The 26,312-nt window shown below is 53.7% G+C and overlaps 7 protein-coding genes across 7 annotated transcripts; 3 read left to right on the top strand and 4 right to left on the bottom strand.

The window, feature by feature from the left end:
• Positions 1-529: 529 nt before the first annotated feature.
• Positions 530-3,782, top strand: CABS01_09959 (ubiquitin carboxyl-terminal hydrolase; the record flags this gene model as incomplete). Its single annotated transcript, XM_060543315.1, has 2 exons — positions 530-2,812; positions 2,862-3,782. The coding sequence occupies 2 exons, from the start codon at positions 530-532 to the stop codon at positions 3,780-3,782; spliced, it is 3,204 nt and encodes a 1,067-aa protein (XP_060399496.1).
• A 1,589-nt stretch (positions 3,783-5,371) lies between these two features.
• CABS01_09958 (uncharacterized protein) lies at positions 5,372-7,050 on the bottom strand (the record flags this gene model as incomplete). Its single annotated transcript, XM_060543314.1, has 2 exons — positions 5,372-6,946; positions 7,015-7,050. The coding sequence occupies 2 exons, from the start codon at positions 7,048-7,050 to the stop codon at positions 5,372-5,374; spliced, it is 1,611 nt and encodes a 536-aa protein (XP_060399495.1).
• Positions 7,051-8,184: 1,134 nt separating this feature from the next.
• CABS01_09957 (AMP-binding enzyme) lies at positions 8,185-13,374 on the top strand (the record flags this gene model as incomplete). Its single annotated transcript, XM_060543313.1, has 5 exons — positions 8,185-8,337; positions 10,840-11,480; positions 11,611-12,035; positions 12,091-13,214; positions 13,288-13,374. The coding sequence occupies 5 exons, from the start codon at positions 8,185-8,187 to the stop codon at positions 13,372-13,374; spliced, it is 2,430 nt and encodes an 809-aa protein (XP_060399494.1).
• A 699-nt stretch (positions 13,375-14,073) lies between these two features.
• Positions 14,074-18,057, bottom strand: CABS01_09956 (KH domain-containing protein; the record flags this gene model as incomplete). The annotated part of the gene is made up of 4 exons (XM_060543312.1): positions 14,074-15,044; positions 15,097-16,046; positions 16,100-17,394; positions 17,449-18,057. 4 exons carry the CDS (start codon positions 18,055-18,057, stop codon positions 14,074-14,076), a joined length of 3,825 nt encoding a protein of 1,274 aa, XP_060399493.1.
• Positions 18,058-19,513: 1,456 nt separating this feature from the next.
• Positions 19,514-19,717, bottom strand: CABS01_09955 (uncharacterized protein; the record flags this gene model as incomplete). Its single annotated transcript, XM_060543311.1, has 1 exon — positions 19,514-19,717. One exon carries the CDS (start codon positions 19,715-19,717, stop codon positions 19,514-19,516), a length of 204 nt encoding a protein of 67 aa, XP_060399492.1.
• Positions 19,718-24,560: 4,843 nt separating this feature from the next.
• Positions 24,561-24,725, top strand: CABS01_09954 (uncharacterized protein; the record flags this gene model as incomplete). Its single annotated transcript, XM_060543310.1, has 1 exon — positions 24,561-24,725. The coding sequence occupies one exon, from the start codon at positions 24,561-24,563 to the stop codon at positions 24,723-24,725; it is 165 nt and encodes a 54-aa protein (XP_060399491.1).
• Positions 24,726-26,190: 1,465 nt separating this feature from the next.
• Positions 26,191-26,292, bottom strand: CABS01_09953 (uncharacterized protein; the record flags this gene model as incomplete). The annotated part of the gene is made up of 1 exon (XM_060543309.1): positions 26,191-26,292. One exon carries the CDS (start codon positions 26,290-26,292, stop codon positions 26,191-26,193), a length of 102 nt encoding a protein of 33 aa, XP_060399490.1.
• Between the last annotated feature and the right edge of the window lie 20 nt (positions 26,293-26,312).

Below are 26,312 nucleotides of genomic sequence, written 5' to 3'. Positions count from 1 at the left end.
CCAGCACAGCCGCCGCAACGGTACCGTTTCCTCTCCACAATGTCTTGCTATTGTTGAAACTGTTAGCGCCAGCGAGCGAGGCTGTCCCTCCACCACGGACCATCTGGCTTTCACAGGACCGCTGCGCACCTGCCAATCCAACTTCATCCATCAAAGACTGACATTCTTTCCTTTCGCCCATCCTACCCAACCACACCACGACCCTTCTTTTCGAGCTTCGTCTCAATCTAGAGAACAATGTCTATTCAACCTCGCCCTGCAGAACCCAAATAAACCATCCTGCGGCCAAACACAAACCTCTACAAAACTACCTAGTCTGCGTCACTGCCACTCATGACGAACCCGGCGCCGACTATCGTTGCGTCCCCGTCCTGTCCTCGTCCTCGTCCGACCTACCTCGACGCCTCCGATTTCCACACTTCCTCGACATCACCAGCGATAGCTTCCTTTCCCTGCATCCGAGCCACCACGCTTACAACGACATGATTCAAGCTCCATACCCGATTCCAAGACATCCATTTCCGTTCACATGAGCTCCACGACCTCTTCAGCCACCAGAACCGTCCTCGGCGGCGGCGGCGGTCCGGTCTTATCCAACGGCTCCGGATTACATACCTTCGCTATGGGCGGAGATGGGGGCTCTGCCGGCCGCGGCGGCAAGCCCCCGCTGCCACATATAGATGACCTCACATCCACAGCTCCTCACATCGACATGAACCTACCCTTGCGCAAAATCCTCGAGATGGCTGACAACGCCATGCGACAAGCCGAGACCTTTCGTGACTTTGGTCGACCCGATATGGCCTTCAAAGAGTATATCAAGGCCTCCCTGATCGCTGTCAAATACGTGCCTATGCACACCGAGTCCGTGTCGGTCAAGGGCGGCCGCGGGGATCTGAACCGCATTTACACCGCCCTCATGAAGAAGATAGATTCACAGCATGGAAACTTTGAAAAGATCAAGGCCGACATCATTGCGGATAACCAGAAAACGGGCGTAAGACCCACCATATCAAGACCAACTTCCATCAGCAACGGGGATGCCATCCGCCCGCGGACACCGCAAAGCCCCCCGGTCCTGAGCCCCACACGAGCCGAAGCCGGGACGCAGGCCCACGGGTCGCCGGCAACGAAAACGAAGCCGGCGGTTCAACCGAAGCCCCAGTCGCTGCATGGGAACGTGATACGTTCCGGGGCCGGCGGCCCTGGCCTTCCTAAAAGCAAGGCCGCCGAAGACTTGGCTGCCCGTTTCGCCAATCTGCGAGGACCGGTGGCATTGCCCGGTCAGGACCCCCGCATACGGACGCACCCCATTATGCCCCCAAGACCGGCAGGACCAAGAGCGATGCCAGATCCGCCCGAGAAGCCAAAGGTGGCCGTCGTGACAAGCCTACCAGATCTGCCCAAGATGCCAGATGCGATCTACAGCCCGGCCAGGGGGACTGTATCCAACGAAGCGGCTTCACTGCCTTCGAGCACACCAAGGGGCCTATTCAGTCGGACAGGCTCTTCGGCTTCTATCAATACCGTCGTTGCGGCTAGTAGATCATCCGCCGACTACTTTAATGCCTCCAATGCTGCCGCTACTTCCAGAACCTCTAGCATTTCGATACCCGAGGGCGATTCAATTACTGCTGACGATCTAATGAACTACATCAAAAGGGGCTCCGCAACCCTACAAGTCTTAATCATCGATGTTCGAGGTCGAGAGGACTTTGACGAAGGCCACATACTTTCGCAAGCGGTCATCTGCATTGAACCTAGCATTCTCCTACGAGAAAATATCACAGCGGAGCAAATAGCTGAGAGCATGGTCCTCTCGCCTCCTCAGGAGTACCACCATTTCGAAAGGCGGGATGCTTTCGATCTTGTGGTGTTTCACGACCAGGATTCGGACTCAATACCGCGCTACATCTCTCCCGATATGGACGCTGCTGCTTTATTGTCTCTTCAACGCGCATTAACGTACTTCAACTACGGTAAAGACTTGAAGAACCCTCCTAAGCTGCTACAAGGAGGCTTAGATGCTTGGACCGACCTCATGGGTAGAAGCGCCCTCGCCACTTCACAGACTGCCGGTGCTGTTAGAGCACCCATGGCTCGTTCTCCGTTGAAACCTGCCATCTCCATCTCTAAGCCTAGCAGGAAGTACAAGGTGACGCCGTTGAGGCCCGAGGAGGTCAAGCTTTGGGAGGAAACACTGCACCATGCTGAGATTGAGACGGCGCGGTCTCCCGGTTTCATGCATGTGCGCAGTACAGAGGAATTTTTGAGAAGATTCCCTGCGGTAGCCACAGAGCAGGAATCCATGCAGTCGCCAATCAGCCCAGATCGGCCAAACCATGGCTACTCCCAACATCATGGCGATATCTACTCCGAGTTACCATCGCCGCCTACTCGACCCGCACCGGCTGTGCCTCGTCCGAGTTACAGTGGGTTATCGCAGACCCAGGATGACCACGAGGCTCACGCCGGTATTGCCATGGCTGCTCAGGGCCGGAATCTGAAGCAGGGTCCCCTTGCTCGTCCAGATTCTCCCTCGGTCGCAAACGCCGCCAAGGATACTTTGCACATCACAGGTCTCAACAACCCTGGTGTGTGGTGCTATGCCAACAGCACAATCCAAGTTCTTCGAATGTCGCCTGGGTTCGGCAGAGAGCTCGCCTCGTTTGAGTGGCAAAACATGTACAAGGTGCCAAGGAAGGCCGACGAGAAGAATGATCACCCCCAGTTGATGTCTCGGATCTTATCCAACTTGTTCCACTGGCTAGAATCTGGCAAGTTTGACGTTATGAAGGCTCAAACGCTTATGGTTTGTCTTGCTCATCCTTCTCAATGTAACAAATGCTGACTAGTAACAGGACTATTCTCGATCAGTCTGCGAGAAGAGCCGCATCAAGGATAAGGGCGATGAGTTCGGTGGCAGTCGACAACAGGATGCTCAAGAATTCATGTCATGGCTCCTAACCTACCTCCACGACGAGACAAATCAACGTCGAGACCGCGCTGAACCAGACAATATCCCTCCGCCTCAAATGGGGGGCGGCAAATCGATGTTGCAAGGCAGTTACGAGTGGTGGGGCCAATATCAGAAGAAGAACTTATCCATCGTCGACAAATACTGGCGAGGCTTGGAGCTTTCGACTGTGGTCTGCACGCAGTGCAACAACCGCACATACACCTGGTCTCACTACGACTTTCTTTCGGTGCCCGTCAACTCAAAGCTTCACACCCTTGAAGACTGCGTGAGGTCGTTACTCGAACCCGAAATTCTTGCGGACTATCAATGCGACAACTGCAAGAAAAGGGTACAGGGCAGAAAGCAGTCCAAGCTTGCACGGATGCCCGAACTATTCTGTCTCTCTTTGAAACGATTCAGTTACACGGAGTACGGTAGAGCATCAAAGGACAGCAGCAAGATTACGTGGGACTTTAACAAATTCAACCTCGACGAGTTCTTTATACCGCCTGAAGAACGCCAGACGGTGGGTCCTCCACCGGACCAGAAATTCGAGCTCCCGTTCGACTATGAGTGCTACGCTGTCATTGTCCACTCGGGATCATCCATCAGTACTGGACACTATTACGCCTATGTCAGAGACTCCAATACCCCCGACCCGGCGGCTTGGTACAAGATCAACGATTCCAAAGTCACTCACATTCGAATCGATGGGACAGGACGAGGGTCTGACGTAAGCGATACGGTGTTCAGAAACGGCAGCAGTGACGTGCCGTATCTTATCTTCTTCCGGAGAAAAGGCGGCCGGTCGACGGGGAGATGAGAAGTAAGTGGTGGTAATAGAGAATTGGAGTTGGGGGAGAAGGATGTCACATGGCGAGGTACTAGAAAGATTCTGGATTATCTCGAAAGCACTTCTCTCATTCCTTCTTTCATGTATAGAACGGGGATGTGCGTATGTTGCTCTCTAAGCATGGCAATGATGTGCGTGTGATTGTGTGTGTGTGGGTGTGTATTACCTGAGTCGAAAGAGAGGCCGATGTGTTTCGAGCGCTTTATAAGCATGGCGTCTGGGCGGTTTGTTGAAAGCCCCTTTTTGTTTGTGTGAGGGGAATGGGATTCGCTATGAGGCCACGACAGTATAGTTTATACAATGAAAGAGTTCTACATGCGCATCTTGATCGAGAGATACGCAAACTAGAAGGACTTGGTTTTCGGGACTGAGTTGCGATTCGGTTCCTACAGGGTACCGGTATGACGGGATCGAATTGCAGGTGAGTCTGGATTATGCTTATCTGTTGAAGCCCAGTTCTGACGTGACCTTGAGCACTGAACTTAGCGTCCATGGGGCGAACCTTGCCCTGCCTGACGTGAAAGAAGCTTGTACGCCAAAGAAAACGTATTTCGAGAAAGGCATTGGAGAAACAAGGTGTCGTAGCACGAGTATCAATGGATCTGAAGTTTCTCGTGGGTAAATTTGGGGGTCGAGTCCTCTTGGGTGATTGTGATTTGGGTCCTTGTGAGTGTTTTTTGGGTGTACCCATGGGTTTGTGTCCCCATGGGTCGAATCCAAGATGACTACCCATGGGGTGTTTTGAATACCATACCTACGAATCATCAAGAATGGGAGGAGACTTTTCTCGACAATGCAGTGGATTATCATAGTAACGTGTGTACCTACACAAAGCCAACGTCCATACCAAGCCCGGGTCGAATTTCAGTTGTATGTCTGTCCATTGAACCTTTTGTTCTTCGAGTACGTATACCTATCACAACAAGAATATCCCATCAGTCAAAGCTATACAAGCCAAGCAAGCCACCTTCGCATCATACGCTACCTAACCTACCCGCCACGCCCACCCGTCTTGCCGTCATCCCGAATACCTACGCCTATATTGCAAGCTGTCTAATCCCACACCTAATGGAGCCTCACACCGAGTTTAGCGCCGGGGGGAAAACATCAATTGACGTCCGTAGTGTCCGTAGCGTCGCATAGGTCAAGCACATCACAATTTTTGGGAAACAAGCCACTCATCATCCAATAATTCCCCTATATCCCCCCTTGGTCGATCTATATTGCAAAAAAGAAGAAAAAAAGATCTTGCGAGACTTTGATCCGTAGCCTCATTAAATAGTGTGTGATTTTACATTCGAAAAAAAGGAAAGTTTGGTGAAATGGGGGAGGATACCTATAAAGGGAGAAACGGGAACCCGATCCAAACGCCTCCTCGCCCAGCGGCGCCCTAAAGCCCAGTCGATTGACGCCTTTACCCGGGTACCTATCTGGTGGTTGGATTTACATATTTTTTCATTATACACTAGCCTCCCTCATCTCGAACATTCGAGAATGATGGATAACAATCTGCGTCAAGGTGGTGAGAGAATTCGTAGCGGTGTCGTCGCTGTGCTCATTTATGGCGTGTGGTGATTCGGCTGCAAAGGATGCGCTTCCGTTGGCGAAGTGAGCGGCTCATCACCATCCACAAACGCCGCCGCTGTGGCCGCCGCCTCGCGGAGGTCACTGCGTGCAGAAAACCTCCTGATAGACCGCGTGGAGGCGTCAGAGTATCTCCTCATTATGTTCCGCTCGCTAGCCGAAGCCCTGCGCTCCGGCGTGGTCGGAGCCGTCGCCGCGGCCGGGGGTGCCGAGGGCATATACTCCTTATGCTCCTTGGGCGAAGGCTCCTGGCTGCCGCTGCCGGATGACGGCTCGCCGCGCAGAGTCATGGCGTTGGACCATCTCTCGGTGTTGGGGCGCGAAGGCTTGAGCATGAAGGAGCGCCTGTCGGGAAGTTCTTTCATGGGGAAGGGGCTGTCGAGAAGCATGGCTTTCTGCGCGGCATGCTCGTCTTCATATCTGGATGATGAGGTGGAAGGGGGGTCCAGGGGTGTGATCTCGTCGATGTCGGCAACCATCGGGGAGGCGAAGCTTGACACACGCTTGTCATGACCGTCACGGAGAGCTGTGGGCTCCTTGATTGTCATGGCATTCGACCACCTCTCGCTGCCGCGCTTCTTGTTGTTGTCCTTGCCGCCGACCTTCTCGTTCATGTCATCTCCGGCAGCATCCTTGAGCGTCATGGCCGACGACCACCGCTCGCTGTTGCGTCTGAAGCTAGGGGGTATCATGGGTACTGGTTCGATGGAATCCTCATCCATGAGCCTCTTGCCAGCCGTCTTCTCGCTGGAAGACGACCCTGCGATGGAAGCGTCCATGCTGGCCGTCTTCTTGAGAATGTCGTCCTTGCTGACGGCCTTCTCGCTCTGAGATTCGCCCTCGAGTCTAAGGGTCAGATACGTGACGCCCGAGGGGTAGTAGCCCTCCTCAATAGCCCGGGTGAGATCGTAGCGGGCTTGGTCGCTGATCGACCTGGTGAGGCGGAGCTTTTTGATGTTCTCAGCGTCGACAGTCTCTTCCCAAGTCTTCTGGAAGAAGAGCGCAATCTCGTTGATCAAGAGAAGGACGTAGAACCCGGCAATGACGGCCAAGTCCTGCACCTGGTGCGTCGTCGGATAGTCGGTTCCCATTCGCCGGAACTCGGGGAATCGCATGCTTGAGCGCTGAATCGTGAGGATCTTGATAATGGTGACAGCGACGCTCATGATCCAGAAAATGATGTTAGCCACCTGCCAATTGCGAATCTTGCCCTTGATGCCGCGGGTGGCCTGCATGACTGCACATACGCCGCAGCCAGCAAAGACGAAAGGAAGAAGGCCAATGGCATAGCGAATCTCTGCGAGTCTGGCGATTTCCATAATCTCCATGAGAAACACGACGAGTATAGAGAAGAAATAGACGGATAATTGAGCATGCCTCTGCCATTCTTTCTTCACGGTATATCGCTTAATCTTGTCGACGATGAGAACCGGCACAATGAAGTGGAAAAGGGCGAAAGTGACTGTCAGACGAATCCACGCCGGTAAAGGGATGATGATGGTATCGAAGAAACACATCGACGGAAGAGGACTGAACCTCGAGTCTACCGTCTGGGCCGAGCATTAGCTACAATATTACAGGACGCTGGCCAAGGACCATGGAAATGGAAGCAACTCACCAGCCCTTCAGGGCGCATACCACACAATCGCGACATGGTGGCTGGCTACCGCGAGAAAGGAAGCAGGGGGGCTGTGTTCGAAGCCAGTCAGCAGCTCTAGATCGGCGGGAAACAGGACAGGAGTTCATCTCGAAAGAGAGAGGGAAACAGCTGCGACATAACTCTATCTTAATATCATCAATGCCGTGCCGACAACACGTCTCGGAGGTGCGCCTCCCCGCCGCCTCCTTTCAGAGTCTCCGCCAGGCGACAGGACCAAGGCCTCCCTTGGGCGTCTCTGTGCTTGTGGCTCTTGGGGCACGTTGTGTAGGTGCACGCTCGGGGCTTGCAAAAGGGGCGTTTCATTGTTGTGACACTGGTGACGACGAGTATATTTCGAGAACTGTGCAGCAAGGTCGGAGGTCGGAGGTCGAGCGGTCCTGCCGCTGGTGTTAGCTGATTGGTCGCGCGAGGGACGGGAGAGACACGATGGTGGAGGTAATAGTCCGATGGGGGAAGTCCATTCTAGAACTGCGATGGCCGTTAGTTGCAGCAGAGGACACCATCTGGCTTGCCCACAACACGGCAGGGCCACTAGATTGCTGCATGTTTACGTGAGTGCAGCGTTCCTGTCTGTAGAGGATGAGGCTAAACACACGGCCCTGTGGTACGAGGGAGTGCCGAGCGGTGCTGTTTTAGTCCCAAAGTGTAAGCCGTTAGACCAGCGTAGATCCCGCTAGCACAACGACGGGCTCGACGCTGGGGAGGCATGTTTATCAAAGCTGACGATGCAGCACACGTGCGTGAATGGGGCACAGGGCTGGCATATTGGGAGGCATTATGGTGTCTGGACGTCTCTGGCTGTGTGATTGTTTTTGTCCGTCGTCCTACCCAACTCACACTTATTTCGAGGTTGGCAAAGCTGGCCGCTTGCTGTACCGGGATGAGGGGCCCGAATGGATCTCCGACTAGGAGACAAGTTCCCTCGAGGACCGGATTCTTGATCGGGTCCGTCTGAACGCTCGGCCCGCATCGAGAGGAGAGATAAAGTGTGTGTGTAAGATTGAGATGGACGGAGTGCTGCTATTAATTGCTCTTTGACCGGCGGCCACACGATGAACTCTCACCGCGTGCGGTCCGGATCTTGACCTGAGCCGTGTTCGACCACTTTGTTTGGTTTTTGTGGTTTCCATGACAGTCCCCTTGGCCACCGCAAAGCACGCCGTCGCCATGGTGTATATGAGGGGTTTGATGTTTTCTGGTCTGCTCCCAGTATCAAGCTGGAACAACAAGCTGAAGACGTTGCAAACTCCTGGGCCGGGCTTCAGCTACTGGTGGCTCACTGTGGCCATAGCTTCCCCAACGTTCAAGCGACATTCATGCGGGCTGGCCGTGGGCTTTTCTCCAAGACGAGGACCAAGTCTGACTCAGGCGCACGATTCGGCAGGATTGGGCAGAGCGTCAGCACGACATATGTCGGCAGTTTCGCAACGTGGGGATAGCCTCAAAAGTGGTGAGATGCGAGTAGCAAGTCAGAGGCAAAAGGATCGCAGACAGGAAGCTCGGACGGTTGGTTGAAATTGTGTGATGAACCGAACTCTGTCTTGGAGGGAATTCGGATAACGAACGGGTTGTCGTTTGGGGATATGCCCAAGATGCTGCCCGTCCGCATAGAGCAGGATCGTTGGAGCAAAGCAGGGTTTGGCTGCAGGTGGATAGAGACAGTGGCACAGTGGCACTCAGATGCCAGGGAGCCCACTGGAGGGAGCCTCTTTTTCTTTGCTCTGGCCTCGGCTGTCGGCGCATGTCCGCCGCATGTGTCAGCAATTGAGGCTGGAATTTGCACGTGAGCGGATGAGGAACCCAGCCATTGTCAGTTGTCAGCAGAGTCGCGTAGATAGGCGAGGTTTGACAAGAGGAGCTCCGAGACCAAAGAAGCCGTGTTTCCGTGGCGGTCGGGGTTATCTACGGAGTATTCGTTTGTAGTCTGAATAGGCGTCGCGGCGCGAGTGGTTCGGTCCCGGTTTTTTTCGAGTCAAAAGGCCTGCAGAAAATAATTTAACAAAAGCCCATTTCGATATCGAGATGTGGACCAAAACCTTTCCTCGGGCGGTACGGGTACGCCGTCTTCATCGGAAGTTCTCTGCAGATTGCAGATTGCAGACTGCAGCCTTTGATCTTGGACATTTTCCGACCTTCCCTGCTCGGACTCGAGCGTGGGCTGCCACCGACACCGAAGCCTTCTGTCATGTGCTTGTTCATTGCCTAGTATTTGTGCGTCATCATTGATGGAGTGTAGCATTGTTGAGCGTTGGGGATAATTGTTGGAGAGGACAAGTTGCCAAGTTGTCAGCATAGGCGGGGAACGAAGGTCATCTGGAGAGTGCCCAAGACCAAGTGATGAAGTGTTGAGAACGAGTAAGATTTATTACGTAGATACCTAAGTACAAATGAAATGGGCAGGAAAGAGTTGTCACAAGAGCAATTGGTCCTATCATATTCTCAATAGGAAAGCACGAAACAAGGTAATGAAGAAGGTAAAGGACAGGCAAGAGCGATCTCGCATCTTGCATCTTACCCAAGGAACGTGCCAAGCCGAGGAGGAGCAGCCCAGTTTCCTCCCCTCTTTTTTATCCGCACGCTAGCAACGGCCCTGGTGCTGGTTAATGGTCCTGACTGAGCAGCAACCGGCGGGTTGCATTTGGCCCACAAGAAGCTGCAATTTCACTCGGTCTTCGCTGCTGTTGAAACTCGTGAGGCCGAGGCAAGTAAGATCCTTCTCCAGGTGAGCACCTAACGTTGCAGATGTAAAGTGTGGTGGTTGAGGAGGAGGAAGAAGAGCTGTCTACTCCGTAGTGCTGTGCCACGGGCGTACGTATGCCACTCCGGCTCTTCCAGCTTCCAGGGCTTGCCACATTGCCCAAGGCTGACCGGAAAAAGGTCATATGCCTTTATGCTGAGACTCTCTGGAATCGCCGGAACAAGATCTGATTACCAGATTCTGCAGTACATAGCTGCAGCCAAGCAGCCAAGCCGTCGTGGCTGTCCACGATCCAAATTCTCGTTGTCGTCGTACGTTGCAAGCAAGGTAACGTAGAGGCTGATAATAATCGACAGAGGTAGCTCTAATTAGCTCTCATGTCTGCGGCCACCAAGACAAATGCAGCCCCGGCCTGGCAGGGAGCTTGACTAGTGGCTCAGCATTCCCACCCCAGGGGCAGGTGTGCTTGAGATGTGCCCAGACAATGTGCAATGGGAGAAGGGGAATTACCTCAGAAATTCGGAATGGGGGACAACATTAAAGATACGTACCTTGCCTGATGCGCGGGAGACCCACCCAAGCATCGGCCGGTGGCGGATCTACCTACCTGCGACATCCCTACCCTCAGTACCCTGTAGTGCAGTCCCTGCCAGCTGCTGCTGCTGCACTGCTGCACTGCTGTTTGCCTGTCTATCAGCTCCAGACCCCATTCCATTGGATGCCCCATGCTCCCCAGCTCTCAACCGTGACGCAATTAAAGTCCCGTTGCCCATCTTTTGCTGCGCACCTAACTTTTGCGCCTCCTGCCCGCACACACGCACGTACTCACTCGACGCACTGCTCTCGAGTCTCGTGTGCCAGCAGCTACAGCTACGGATACAGCTACGTAACCCAGCCGACAGCCAGCATTTCCAAGAAGCTCCTCCTCATCGGCTCTGTCAAAGTCTCACGTTCCCCCTCATCTTTGCCAAATATTTACGAGAAAAAAAGCTCCGACCATACAACCCTTCCGGCCAACCTCTTCGACCACCTCAAAATTGCAAACTTACTGCCGTCATTCACCTAGCTCACCTCGAAACCCGTAGCTTTACCTCAGAGCTCCCTCCCCCGCCTCGGCCCATCCGTCAATTCCGTGTCCGTTCATCATCATTATCCTCCCTAGGCTTGCTTCCGTGAACTCTGCCATCATTCCGTCCAACATCACCGCCGTCCTCGTCCTCCTCGTCGCCATCCTCACCGCTCTATTCTACGCCAGACTCCCTACGAACCCCACCGCCGCCGATATGCCAGACTACACGACGGGCGTGATGCCCTTGTACCAGGTGCACAAACCTCCCTTCTCTGTCGAGTCGCCTGGGTACGAGCGCGTTGAGGGCGAGACTCTTCCCCGTCGCCATTGGAAAGCCAAGAATGGTCTCCGAACCCAACCCCATCCCGACGTTCACACCGTCTACGACATTGTCAAGCGAAGTGCTCAGGTCTACCCTAACGAGCCTGCCGTTGGCACCAGGAAGCTCGTGCACCTTCACAAGGAGAAGAAGAAGGTCCCCAAGAATGTCGATGGAGAGGTCATAGAGGTTGAAAAAGAGTGGCAGTATTTCGAGCTGTCCCGTTACTCTTACCTGACCTATGCCGACCTCCTCACCTATATCAACCAGATTGGCTCAGGCCTGCGGAAGCTGGGTCTGAGCAAAGGAAGCAGAGTCCACCTATTCGCTACCACAACGTACGTCCGAGAGCAGAACTCTCTTTGTCCTACCTATCCTCCCAGATCCAAGGTCCCGAGCACTCCGCACTCGAACCCCTCCGAGTCTGGGCCTGCCGAGAAGAAGCTAACCCGACCTTCTGGAATCTAGTGCAAACTGGATGGCCATGTCCCACGCCTGCGGCTCCCAGTCCATCTCTATTGTCACCGCTTACGATACCCTCGGCGCCAGCGGTGTCGAGCATTCGCTGCTCCAGTCCAATGCCGATGCTATGTACATCGACCCTCAACTCCTCAAGACAGCAAGCGGTGCTCTGAAGAAGGCCGAAAATGTCAAATTTGTCATCTACAACAACAGCTCCCTCTTTTCCGATGGCACTGAAGTCGACGCCTTCAAGAAGGCCAACCCCGATATCAAACTTGTTAGTATCGAGGAGGTGCGTGCATTAGGCGAGGAGAACCCCGTTGAGACCGTAGAGGCAAAGCCGGAGGACTTGTTCTGCATCATGTACACTTCTGGTTCCACGGGTCCGCCGAAAGGTGTGCCCATGACTCACGCTGGAACTGTGGCTGCGAGTAAGTCATCTTTCTTGAGGTTCAATGTACTGCAGATGCTAAGTGTTACGCTCAGTTACTGGTCTCTGGACCTGCGTCGAAGAGTGTGTCAGCAACAAGGAATATGTTCTGGCATACTTGCCCTTGGCCCACATCTTTGAACTCGTACTGGAAAACCTCGTCTTGTTCGTGGGTGGCACCCTTGGTTATGGTAACCCGAGAACCCTTTCGGATACGTCGGTCAAGAACTGCGCTGGTGACATGCGCGAGTTCCGGCCGACGGCCTTGGTTGGTGTGCCTCAAATTTGGGAGACGGTGAAGAAGGGTGTCATTGCCAAGGTCAACAGCTCTGGCCCTCTCATCAAGGCCCTCTTCTGGGGAGCCTTCAACTATAAGACTTTCATGGTCAAGCACGGTCTTCCCGGCGCTACCATCTTTGACAATGTCGTCTTCAAGAAGGTTCGCGAGTTGACAGGTGGTCGTCTCCGCTTCATTATGAATGGCGCGAGCGGTATCTCGGATGGGACGAAGCACTTCCTGTCCATGACTCTGGCGCCTATGTTGACAGGTTACGGACTGACCGAGACAGCCGCCAACGGTGCCCTCGGTGACCCCCTGGAGTACACTTCCGATGCTATTGGTTCTATTCCCGCTGCTGTTGACCTCAAGCTCGTGTCCATCCCCGATCTGAACTACTACGCCGACTCCAACCCTCCCCAGGGTGAAATCTGGGTCAAGGGACCCGCCGTGCTGAAGGAGTATTACAAGAACCCCGAAGAGACGGCCAAGGCCATTACCGAGGACGGCTGGTTCAAGACGGGTGACATTGGCGAGTTCGACAAGGTCGGCCACGTCAAGGTCATTGATCGCGTCAAGAACCTCGTCAAGATGCAGGGTGGAGAGTACATTGCCCTCGAGAAGATGGAGTCCGTCTACCGCGGCAGCCCCTTTGTCGCCAACATCATGGTCTACGGCGACGGCGAGCACTCCCGCGCCATCGCCGTCGTGGCTCCCAATGAAAAGGTCCTCGCCGAGGAGGCGAAGAAGCTTGGTGTTGATGAGCACAGCATGCACACTGACAGCAAAGTCGTCGACGCCGTTCTCAAGGATCTCATCTCCAACGGAAAGAAGGCTGGACTCTCTGGTCTTGAGATTGTCGGCGGCGTCGTCCTCTGCGAGGAGGAGTGGACACCCGATAGCGTAAGTCTCCCCCCTTCCCCCCAAAGATCCCCCCTCGCTCCATTCATCAGCATCTAATAAGTTGGTTTCTTAGGGTCTCGTCACTGCGACACAAAAGGTGAACAGAAGAGCGATCAAGGATAAGTACAAGAAGCAGATGGATAAGGCTTTTGGCAACTAAACTGGTCATTGCTTGGAAGTACTGATAGCAAACTCTTTGTTGGCAAATACTGCTTGGAAATGGAGTAGTAATGGAAAGTAAGCGAAGCGAAGCGGAGTCGCGGGGAAAGGAGAGGGAGGAAACCGGAAAGAGATGGAAAGGAAAGGCATGAATTGGTCATTGTCCTATCAACGTACCAAATAATTCTATCTGGATATGTCTGTACAATATTACCCAATTACTATTGCAAAACTTCTGCCTTGTTCTCCTCAAGCTGATTAGTAGGTTAAATCCACGCAGTGGAAAGCATGGTTCAGGACGGTGAGCGGACGAAGATCCTTTTCTTTGGCCTTCTTTCCCCCTTGCACAAGAAGCCAAGAGAGCATTTCCTTACATTCATTCACAGATTCTTTGCGCAGCATTTTGAGGAACAGCAGATAACTTTGATCCAGATTTTTATGCTGTTGATGGTTGTGTATATATCACATTGTTCACGCATAACTACATCTCCCTTTGAGCCCATACACATGGAAGACAGGCGACATACATCTCATGATACTACTGCCGCCTTGCTTCCTTTTTCGTTCTTTTCTACCACTCAAGTGGCTCTGCTTCCGGAGAATCGCCAAACCACTCCGTAGTAAGGGCGCTTAGTTGGTCCCTGAAGTGTTGGTAAGACCCCTCCTCTGTTGCAATTGCCGGAGATTCACGTCCAGACTTCTAGTCTCGGGGCGCACGGGAGCTAAGTCCCTCTCTCACAGCCTCGAGGATCAAGTCCTTGGCCTTCTCAACGCCATCGGCGCTACCGATAACCTCAATCGCATCCTCCTTAGCATCGTTACGGGGGACGTTGATCTTGCAACCGCTCTGCTTGCGGATAGAGTTGACCTTGCTGCCACCCTGGCCGATGACATAGCGGTAGGTCTTGGGGTCAGGCAGGACGAGGTAACCGGTGTGGGTGTTCTTCTTTGCCTGCTCGATGGCGGAGGCGATCGCAGCCTTGGCCTTCTCGAGGTTCTCAGGGGAGCCACGAAGCACCCAGGCAATCTCGCCATCCTCGCCAGCAGCGCTGTCCACAACCTTCCAGGAGTGGGCGTCAGCGGTGGCATCCTCGTCATCGGTGATCAAGGGCAAAGCACCACCGTTGCTGCGGCTGGCGGCGGCGCTGGGCTTAGGAGGAAGGGCCTGTCCAGCGTGGTCGACCGAAACCTGGTGGTTGTTGCGGAGCTGGCGGAAAAATTGGCCGTTGTTGGAGATGGAGTGGTGAAGGCTGCGCGGCACCTGGAGGGTCTCTCCCTCCTGCTCCTTGACGAGCGAGGCGATGTGCTCCTTGGCCTTCTCAACATTCTCGGGACGACCAGTGATCTTGACACCAGTCTTGCCATCACCCTGACGGGGAATGTCAATGGAAACGGTAAACTGGGACTCGAGCTGACGCTTAGCGTCTCCGCCACGGCCGATCAGGGTTCTGTGCTTCTCGATGGGAACCTCAAGGATCTCAGTGACCTGGTTCTCCTTCTCTGCGACAATCTCCTGGATACGTGCAACGATTTTGTTGACAATGTCGGAACGGCCCTCAACCTTGATAGTGTTGCCATCAGCCTCCTGCTTGGGGAACTGGATGGTGCGTGCAAGCTCGCGGCGGTCATCAGATCCACCGGCCTTGACAACGAGGTCACGGAGGTTGGCGCCTGGGTAGTGTTAGTTAAAGCTACAAAATTCGATTGGTTCAAGTGATCTTACCCCCAGAACCGATGAGAGACTTGTGGTGCTTCTTATCCACCTCAATAGTCTGCACAACGGTGTCGTTGAAGACATCTCGCTTCTCTTCGAGAGCCTTCTTAGCAGCAGCAACCTGAGGCTTGGTACCCTTGATCAGAATCTCAACAGTCTCGGCATCGCGAGCACTGGGGATATCAATCTTGGCACCAGTTGCCACGCGGAGCTCCTCCAGTGCAGCACCACCCTGTCCGATAATGGACGGAACTTGCTTCTGCTGGACAGACACAGTCGCTGTGAAGGAAGTGTCCTTAAGGTACTGGAGGAGAGACAGGATCTCATCGCGGGCCTCATCGGCTCCCTTCTTGGGACCACGAACAATGACCTCGTCGGGCTCCTGCTGACGCTTAGGCTTGCCAGCATCACTGCTGGCATCGGCATTCTCCTCGTCCTTCGCGTTCTTGCCGGACCGGGGGAAGAAGATCAAGACCTTGTACTTGCTTTGCAGGCGGTTCGTGACGCTGCCACCCGCACCAATAAGCTCGCGGTGGAACTTGGGGTCGACCTTGAGGATGTGGGTGACCTCGTCGGCCAGAGTGCGGCCCAGCGAGCTGATGTGGGCCTTGGCGGCCTCAGCCTTGGCCTTGGGGCCCTTCAGCTCGACCTGGCCATCTTGAACCTGGATCTCGACGTCGAAACGATCACGGAGCTCCTTGATGTTGGAGCCGCCCTTACCGATAAGGTGGTTAGCGTACTTCTGGGGGAAGTCAAAGGACATGGTGAAACCACGTTCCTTCTCGTCCTCCTTCTCTTGCTCGACAAAGGCGACGACCTTGGCCTCGAGGTTCTTGACAGCAGAAGCGGGACCACGCAGGTTGACAACGGTGCCGACCGAGGAAACGCGGATGGGAATCTGGTCGTCGGCGCGGTTGGCCTGCTCCTTCTTGATGAAGCGGCGGAGGCGCTCGTGGAACCTGTGAAATGAAATTAGCTAGGACGCTCGTGCGAATGGGTCCGACACACTCACTTCTGGGGCACATCAACTGAGGCAGAGGCGATCTGCTCCTGCTTGTTGATGATATCCAAAATCTGCTTGCGAGCCTCCTCCAGGCCCTTCTGGAAGGCCTGGATCTCATCCTGAGAGGGACGACCGGTCTTGATCTCAGGCTTGGGCTCGGAGGCAGAGGGTCCCTCGAAGACAAGAAGAACAGGAGCCTCGGGCTCGCCAGACTCAGGAAGGATGACGTGAACGCCGTGGCTGTTTCTCATACGAGGGCTGACGTCCTTCACCAGGTAGTTGTGGTAGAAGGGGTCAACAGGAATCGGGGCAATTCTGGCAGGAGGAATGGCATGCACAAGCTTCTCAATGGCCGACTGAGCCTGGAGAACGCTCTTGCCGTCACGAGCGTACAGCTCATAGGGCGAGGCGCCAGCAGAGGTGAACGGAGTGTTGATGTGAGTGTTGTGAGCACTCTCAATGTCGTCGAACAGATCGCGGTGACGCAGGTAACGGGTAACGTTGCGAGCGTGGGTGTTGACACCTCCAGGAGCGTTCTTGTGGAATCTGCCAATGTCGAAAGTGGAGAACTGCATGTTCATGGCTCTGTCCATAGCAGTCTCGACACCCTTGGTGAGCTGAGCTGCGGGACCAATAACAGTGACAGAGTCGTCATCCTCGTCAGTCGGCAAGAGAATGGTGCAACCAGTCTGGTTGAAGAAATCGTCGAGAGTCTCGCCGCGGCGGCCGGCGATGAACTGATGACGACCTTTCTGCAGACTGAACTGGTCGATGGCAAGCTGGTTCTGGAGCTCCTGAACACGGCGCTCGATCTCGGCGCGCGCAGCCTGGACAGCAGCGCGGTCACCCTGAAGCTGAATGTGGTTGTCGGCGGCAGGGACGAAGACGGGGCGCTCACCCTCGTTCGCGACAAGGCTGCGGCCACGAGGAGCCCAGATCTGGTGTGCAGGAACGCGGACTGTGACACCGTTGTTCTCGTAGCGGCCGATGTGGCTGTTTCCGGGGCCCGCAATGAAGGGGTAGAACTCAGCCGGGATGCCGCGAAGCTTGCTGTTCAGGTTGGCAGTACGATCTCCGGCAATCTTCAAGATCTCGTTACGAGCAGAAGCGGCGGACAAAGCGTTGCCCTCGACGAGAACATCGATGGTGGAGTCATCATCCTCGTCGATGGGACCGCTGCCCTCCTCCGCCTTAGGGAGTTGAACACGGGCGCCAGACTTCTCCTGAATGGACTTGATGACAGAGCCACCCTTTCCAATGATGTGAGCACGGGCAGATTGGGGGATCGGAACCTTGATGGTAGTCTTCAAACGGGACGTCAGCCTGGGCGCGTGGAGGAGAAAGGATTGGCCACCTACCTTGGTACCAATTTGCTGGACGAGGTCCTTGAGGGCCTGCTGAGCAACGTCCTGGGGGCCCGTGGCATCGAACTTGAGTTTTCCGTTGGGTCCGTTTGACAGAGTGATGTTGGCGCGCGACTTGCGGTTGATGTCCTTCATGATATCAGGGATGGGGCGCTTAAGCTGGTTGCGCGGGAGGATGAACTGGGGATCCAGGACAACCGTCTCGACGTTACGGCCAGGAATCGACATCTTGGGGGTGGCAGCTCCCGAGGCGGGAGTCGAGGAGCGGGAAACACCGTTGGCGGGGGTAGAGGCGTTGCTCTTGGCTCCCCAGATGGGGGTGACGTTGGGGCCAGCGCTCTTGCCCTTGGAGGTTCCGAGCTCGGGGAAAAGCTCATGGGAGTGGGTGTCGATCTTCTTTCCAGAGGCCGAGGCTTCCTTCTGCTTATTAGCAGCTCTGCTCGAGCTGGGCTCGGCCCAGGAAGGAGCGTCGCCGGACTTCACGGGGAGATCCTCATCGGGGACGTCCTCGACAGTGGGGTGCAGGTCGGCATGGGTTTGGAGGAGGCGCTGGGCAGCTGAAGTCTCAGCGCCGTTGGCAACAGTGGAATCGGTAGAGGCCATTATGAGGCGAGTTGACTATAGTCGTCGTGGTAGAGAGAAGAATTCGATGGGGTGGTGGGAATAGGAGAAGATCGGTATATCTGCAAGGGGTAGCGATACCTAGTTAGCTGATGTGTTCTGCCGAAGACGCAGTTACGGCAGGAGCGTTCCTTGAGGGAAGGAGGTCAGAAGAGAAGAAAAAGAGAAGAATACTCACAACTGATGGTATATACGGCAGTGGGACAAGACCAGTAGAATCAGACCTCCGATGAAAGAAGACTGAAGCGTGAGAAACCGTAGAGCAGCGAGTAACCGATGGGAAGATGGAATTTGATGCTGGCTTAGAACATTGTGACCCGAACCGGCAACAATAATCGTATCCAGGAAGTTGAATCGGGAAGGAGGGAGTTGGCGAAGGGAACAGGCCAACCAATTGATGGTTTGAGAAGTGGGAGGATAGGTTACGGAGATGGATTTGAGGATTCGGGGGGAATAAGGGTGAGGTGGAAGATTCTCGACTCCACGATGGTCGAGCTGTTCAATTGGAAAGTGGAATTTCTGGCGCGGGCAGGGGTGCTACTTCCAGAAAGGTTCCGCCTACCAGAGGTCCAGTGCTCCAACCGACTCCACTCTTGGTGACCCCACACTTAGCCTCAGCCACAACCTAAATTGTTAGAGTGCCCAGGCCCGAAGGGTCAGCCGTTGCACCTGGAAGGCACGATGGCCGGATGAGAGCTCCGGCGTCACGTGGGGCCGCCTGCCGACTTGGGCCCGGGGTCGGGTGTCCGCATATATCTCCGGCCTCCGGCGCTTGGACAACGGTGATCCGCGAAATTCCCAAATAGTTGAAGCTATCGAGGACCGAGTTGTCAAAGGTGGCGCCGTCAAGTATTGACGCCGCGGAGCATGGTCCGTCTCAAGAACATGTCCATTCTGAAGGTGAAATACCCTTGCCGGATTCTGAAGTTGGTCACGTTCAGTAACCTACGCTCTGTGCTAGGAGGACCTCTCGGCTTCGTTGAATGCTTGTCTCAGTTCGTATCCATCTCGTCTCGTATATCTGACTACCTCGGCAATCTGCGGGGTAAGCGCAATTAGGGCTTGAGACGTCGTTGACGAGAAGCAAGGCCTATGTGTCGACAGATCGCGAGAGACACGCTGAATCGTCGAAGTAAAAGTTGAGAAGTTTCTAACCGGAAGCTTGGTTGAAGCAAAGAGAAATTTACTGGAGATAATCCATTACATATACTTGGGGCGGACGATGTAGTTCTGTTCAACTTCCACTTTTCATCATCAGGATTCGAGTTTGCAAACTTTTAAGCTTATGGTAAGGACCCTTCAAAGAATATTTCAGACCTCCGACTAGCAATGTCTTTCCGAGTCATTCATCAGTCTGTCACTCCCCGTCGTGAGTTACCCAAGACTTGTCATATATATCTAGCCGTCCTCGCTCCGTCCCCAATGAAGATAAGTCGCCTTACATCATATGCCATAGAAAACTGACAAGCCTATGATGGCTTGGACAACAGGCAGGAACAGTGATATTTGTATGGCTCCTGGTGCTCGTCTGCGTCCCAATATGTTTGACTAATGACCTGCGTTGCATCGCAAAGTGCTGATATGTAGCATATTTGTGTAGGACAGCCAAGCCTTCCGGGCAAACGGCCGAGATTTCCAACATGAGGAGCTGTAAGTGGTCTCACCAAACCATTAGAACTATTCAGATGCGGAGTTTGCAAAGCGATAGAATTTACATCGCAGCAACTCCGGACTCTATCAACATCAGTCCACCCACCTGGCATACAGAAGGGTGATACCCGGATCGCCTCTCGTCAGAAAATCACCTCCAGCCGAGAGATCTGGCCTCTACCTCGTCGATCTTGAACCGACAGTATGGTTTGCCCAATCGTTTTGATCCCTCGGCTGGGTATCCGACGTACAGTGTCGAGTGTTTGTCAAAGGGCAAGCTGTATGGTGCAGTGACGATTGCTAGAGAGCTTTTGGTTTGTGTATTTTCCATGTACAAACAAGCATTCATGCCTCATTCTGTCCGACATGGCTAGACAGACATTGGCAGCAAGGAGAAACATGATTCGATCAAGAACTTCATCTCGTGAGGTCGTCCAGCTAAAGAGGTGCGACTTTCTCGTCAACAATCAGCGTGCCATCGTAAGCAAGTGGGAGTCGATGCGAGAGGTGGGCGATCATTACAATCCGTATCCCACTTTGGCCAAGGTTCCTGTTCTTACTGACACTATTATCGCCGTCATTAACTTGCAAACCCACTCTCTCCATAGTCCTTTCACATGGCCCCTTCGAAAGTATCAGCAACGATCCATCAAAAAAGGAAATGGAGACATCGCAGGGGAGTCATCTACATGTTGACTAGTGGTGCACCATGCTGTCATCCACGTGGTGAGATCCTCACCATCCAGCAGACGGTGGTTTCTTGTTCCCACAAAAGCATTGTGAACGAAAGAAACTTTTCTTTAGACTCAGCCTTTCCTCCCCAGATGACCAATACCTTAGATGAACGTGTGAGTCGGACCCTTCATGCACCCGAGAGTTTGGGGCATGATGAAGTTTGCCGTGTATGGACGAGTCTGCTAGGATCTACGCAACCTTATACCTTCCTCCTCTCTTCCCCTTTCCTAGCCAGGAAACATTGAATGAGTAACCTAGTAGAGAGGTGCCCAGGGCCGGAATTCCTCACGCGCCTGACAAGGTAGTCGGCTCGGAGATGTCGGCCTGGTGGCCCCTCGACATCACCGTGACGCACCCTGCTCAAGATTTAGAAACGGAGATCGCAGTCATGTTTCCTCGCAGATAATCAACTGCCCCGCCGGAACCTGGGATCTCGAGTTCGCGTCATGAGAGGGATGATCCATGAGTCTCCTCAGCCTGACTATCAAGCCCAAATCGCGGGGTATTCTAAGCAGGCGGCAAGGCAATTTGAAGCACAGTACGGCCCGACAAACCTCCCCTAGGATCGATCCCTTGAAGGCCCAAAGTTGCAAGCCACCACAAAGCCAATCATTACACATGTGTATACTCACCTTGGTCTGGGTATCGCGTACATGCGAGATCGAGAAACCGCACACAATTGCGTGAATGCGTGGTGTTGGCAATGAGGTTGTCTCACAGTAGCTTTCCTCTAAGCTTCGCCGAGACTGCTGGGGAATGGAAGCAATATGACGACCAAATTGCGGGTTGCTCAGACCTCAAAGCACAATATCCGTATGGAGCCAAAGCAGTCACAAGCAAATGGCAAATATAGATCAAGGACCCTCATCTCCTGGCAATCGAATGACCTCCTAAGACGCAATCAGATGAAATGGACGAGCAGGGCGCGGCGGGTAATCCCCAAAGAAGCCCTGCAATTATTTCCACAGACACAAACCGTTTACTTTGGTGGGCATTTCTCGGCATCCCCCATCTCTTTGTTCAGACTAGTACGCGGGCAAACGGGACCTTGCTTGACTGGTGTAACGGCTTTTTTGATTAAGAACAGAAGGAAGAGAGCGAGATGGAGGGGGGTTCAAAATAAGATCATAACGGCCACACTACTCTTGGAAGGGAGATGGGAGCCAGCCACGGTTCGGTTTCGAAATCCTCCTCTCCAAGTTGAGCGCCTCATTAGTAGATCTAAGATGACCTCTCGGCACCAGCACTATCGCTGGTGCACACCACCAGGTTGCACGGACGTTGGCGATGGAATAGGGACGGACAGAGAAGGTGGTGGTGGTGTATTCGTTAAGTACGTAGTATGGGTCGCCGCCCAAGATAATCTCTCGTTTGAGCAAGGAGTGGAATCACCTCCCAATCAGCAAGGGTCTAGAGGGCGGCGCTGAACGGGAGGACGGGCGGGAAGACGGAGGTAATTAGGAAAATTGTCGTGATTCTTCAAGGATTCGTGCAGCCAGCCGGGGATGATATTGGTCCTCATGGACTGGGGGTATATGCAGACACTCGTGACTGGCAGATTGGATAATGAGGAAGGGAGAAGATTAAGATATATACCAATTGCAATGTGTGAGGGAAAAGAGACACAAAGAGATGAATGAAGCATTACTGGACCCTTTGTGGAGCAGAAAGCCCAAGTCCCCGATGGTTTGAAACAAAGATTCATATTTCCTAGGAGGCCAGGAACGCGCATTGGCCAACGAAGCCCCGTTGTGAAATTCTGGCCGGCGTGATGTCAGACAAAATACGTACTCTGTAGGCTGTACCTTCAAGTTCGGTCCTGATCTTACCTAAGCTGGGTAGCGTTGTGCCTCACAGTGGGATAATACCAGTTGATCCCTAGATATTATTACACGACGGCCCGGCGGCTCAGTCCGATCAAAAACGAGGGTTGTAACTTACCAAAGTAGTCTAGATCGTCGTAGCGGATGGACGACGATATATTCGTGCCTTACCTTGTGGCAGGCTGGAAACCCCAAGGAAGGTGAAAGGAAGGAGCGGACGGGGCGGGTGGCCGAAGTTTACCTCTACATTTCCGAAGTCCTTCTTCTGAACCGTGAGGCATGTACCGATATCCTAGGCTGCCGATTCGTCAGATGACAGCAAGATGTTCTGATACGCTGGAGAAAGCGCAAGATGACGGTCATTCCCGCGGTTAATTGAAGCGGCCCGTGGCTTGCCAAACCAAGTGAGACCTGGTCGCTGTGCAAATTATCGATGAGTGGGCGAGAATTCTTCGCCGGAAGGGTCTCACCCTCTGCACCCCAACTTTGGGCAAGTATTCGTCTGAGATGGTGTCGCATCGCCATGTAAGGCGACCCTCACCATGAGAGCATCTCATTTCCATCGTGGGTTGGTAGTTGAATTAGATGACCGTAAGGTTTCTCGAGGTATTAATGATCAGAGACAACGCATAGGTTGTACGAGTTCTCGTTGGCATACCCCTGCTGGACGATGCGGATGAAAAGAGGCTGTACGGAAGACTGAGTATGGTAGGTACTACCTTGACTGGAGTACCTATTTCTCTACCTTACCTGCCGACATCATCACGGAAGGCTGTACGTACCTACATTACAAAGGTGTCAATGAATTGGAAGCCACGATTAAGGAACTTCCTCTATTCGAACTGATGGCTTCATCTGACTTTTTCCATCTCCATCATGACCTTTATTCCCGCTTCCTACTTTTTGGGTGCCAATGTCATGTCAGACCAGTACGACAAAATCTCCGTCCATACGGTCGCAATCACTGGGACATTCCCGACGCAACAAGAAAGCATCTCCCTGCCGGCGCGAAATAACGTCAGTTCAAACAAAACAACCCAAGGCTCAAGCACCTCAGAAAAGAAGCTTGGGCAAAAAAAGAAAGCAAACGCCATCATCTAGTCTCTCCTTTTCCTCGCCTTTCGACTTTCGACTCCAATTTGCTCCTGCCTGCCCTCCACCTCTGCCCCGTCCCTCCCTTCCGGCCCTTTCCCCTCCCCCCTCCTTCTCAATTTCGAGTCTCCTCGTTTGATGTCTACCTTCCTCGAAGACGTAGGCGCCAGGGGATGCCGAGCCGCCGGCCACCACGGACCAAGGCATCGCAGACAGCAACAACCCTCACATCATCTTCCATCAAACCTGGCATCGAAGCGGGCAGGCATTTCCCTCGATATTACAGTCCAGCATTGCATGCTCACCTAACCCTATGCGCTTCTATCTATACTGTCACATACATACAACGCGCTATCTACAGAATAAACATCATTCTGCGCCAGCCTGATATGCATTAATCAGTGTATGCATTACTTACGTCAGTCAGCCCACACGAGAGCTTTTTCGTAAGCAATGGCAAAGCAAGTAACTTTTCTGAATTTGAGCTTCCAAGACTGCCAGAACGGGAGATGCAGGCAACGTCGCTCGCCCAGCTTCCGAGTTCCTGTTCTGCCACACCAACTTGCCGGGTCAGACAGCATCTATGTACGGAACTGGATTTGCAGCAATGCAATGCATACCTGGCCGTTCCATACCGAGACGACCTGTCGACTCTGTTCCTCTAGTTTCTCTTGCTCCAGGTTTAGATTCAAGACCCTTGGTGCTTCAGCTTTCTCTCCTCCCTCTCCCCACTGACCTGACCAGTGTCCGCAACGGCGACCCCAATCCCTGACCCCCGAATACCCTGGCTTCTCCCTACCGCATCGCATGCCCGCACTACTTTTGCAACTTAGCTGCCCGTTAGGCTAGAGCCGCCGTGCGATCGGCGAGTCCCTGTTGACCACTGACCAGAGACATTCCTCGCGCACCTGAGATTGACCAAGGGTCGACCGTCAGGTCCATGGCTCCAAATAAGACAAGCACACAAGCAAGCACAGTCGGGTCGACAGAATGGGGCATGGGCGCGGGCTGGAGACGCACAGCACCGACGTTGACCTAAAGCAGCCCCCAACTTCAAGGCACGGTGGGACTTCAGCTATGTGAGGGCCTCAGGAAGCGTAGCAAGCAACCAGCAAGCTACCTTGCCTCGCGGGTGTTGCTGGTGGTAGTTGCCGTAGCTCTGCTCTCGAGCTCTCTGTTGGTTGCATGGTCCCGGTTGCTGTTACTCCTCAACTGGAGCCTGCTGTGCTTCTTCCCGAAAGCAATCAGTTTGAACCACAGACGCGGCCCAGGGGCCTGCGCCGGTGTCTCTGCCCCGGCTCTCTCTCCTACCCTCCCAAACACGCCAGCGATTCGACGTCGAGCCTTTGAGGGGAACACGCAGATGATGGTTAGGTAAGTGAAGGTCAGTCAACCTGTCTATCCGTACCTTGGCTGTCTGCATTATCATTTTTAGCCCATCAGCAGGGCGAGGAAAGCTCAGACTCGGGGTTTTTGTTGCCAAAATACTTTGCATTCTATTCTGGGGTACGAGGTGTTGTGCGATGCACATCTGCCACAACTACGAACACGCCCCCCTTAGTTGCTTTTATAGTAGACACCATTCTCCCACTTCCTCTCCTTGGTATAGGGACCTGCAAGTGCGAGTCCCCTCACCTCTGTGTTCAAAGGCAGCTGTTCCGCCGCTGGTGGAGTAAGCTCGTCTCGCGTAGCTTTGCCCGAGGTAGCCTTGCTCAGACAGCATAGGTACGGATACAGATACAGGGACACTGGAAGTGTCCCGGCGACGATGATGACGATGAGGGGCACACGGCATGGCATGTGGTCAACAGTGTATCTTGTCGTCATACACTGTAGGCCAAATGGCGTTGATTGCTTGGTGTCACCTGTTCAATTGCGATTGTTGGTTGGGCCGCTGGATGTGCTACTAACAGCCCAGCCCCTTCGCTGGATCGGCCATGTCGGGACATAAGCTCGCAGAGATGACCATTGGTGATACGTCTGGAAAGAAGAAATAAGAAAAGAAGCTGGTAGCAGGCGCCTAAAGACGACCAGCCTGTCTCCGTCACAGTCCCAATCTACGGTTGTATGCGTAGGAGTCAGCCTGGAACCAAAGCAAGTCCCGAGATGAGGTCATTTCGAAGCACGGGTCTGAACAACTACCTTGCGCTACAACATGAGAGGGAACATGCAGCTGGATCAAAAGTACAGGGCAGGGCAGGTTTCTTCTTTCGACTGCAGCGCATCTCCAGCACCTTTAAGCACGCATCACAAGTTTGAAGTTGGCCAGTCCTGAGTCGGCTGCCTGTCGCGGCCAATCAGGGCGGGAAGCGCGAGCGCTGGCAAGTCGAGTCGTCTTTCCCTTTTCAGAGTCCGGCCGTATGCGCTTTCAGTTCTTCAGAAAGAATACGAATCACTTTTCTAAGCTTTCATCCTTCTCGAGATGGTAGGGCACAATGACACCAAGACCTTGGAAAGCTAATCAATCACCTCAAGGCTCGGAGGCTCAGTACGAATGGACCGCGATGCTCCAGTTAGGGAGCTTAATGTACGTTTGGAGACAGATGGCACACTGTGTTTTCTAATTTGGAGTCTTTCGCAGACAACCATCTGAAGTCTCAAAGCAAGGCTTCGTGCCTTGGTCAAGGTAAAAGTGTGTGCCCCTCCCATCCAGTCCTGCAGCCAGGGCTCTGTCATCTCAAAGCGTAACTATGTACTTCGTACCTTAGGTAAGTAAGGCGGGTTGGGGCATCTTGCACCTGCCCGGGCAATGAAATGGAAGGCACCGAGAGGACCAAAAAAGTACGTACTTGACGCTGCCGGATGAGACCCCACCTCACAGGCTTTTGCTCCACCTTTTCCCACACCACCACACCACACGGCCGCGGCCACACGGCCACACGGCCCCCAGGCTAAGGTAGCCCGTCCGCCAATTCATCCTCCGATACTTTCGTACCC

The sequence above is a fragment of the Colletotrichum abscissum genome (genome assembly GCF_030869225.1).
Source record: "Colletotrichum abscissum strain IMI 504890 chromosome Unknown Scaffold_25.1, whole genome shotgun sequence".
Classification (NCBI taxonomy): domain Eukaryota; kingdom Fungi; phylum Ascomycota; class Sordariomycetes; order Glomerellales; family Glomerellaceae; genus Colletotrichum; species Colletotrichum abscissum.
This window is presented reverse-complemented; position numbering and strand designations above follow the sequence as displayed.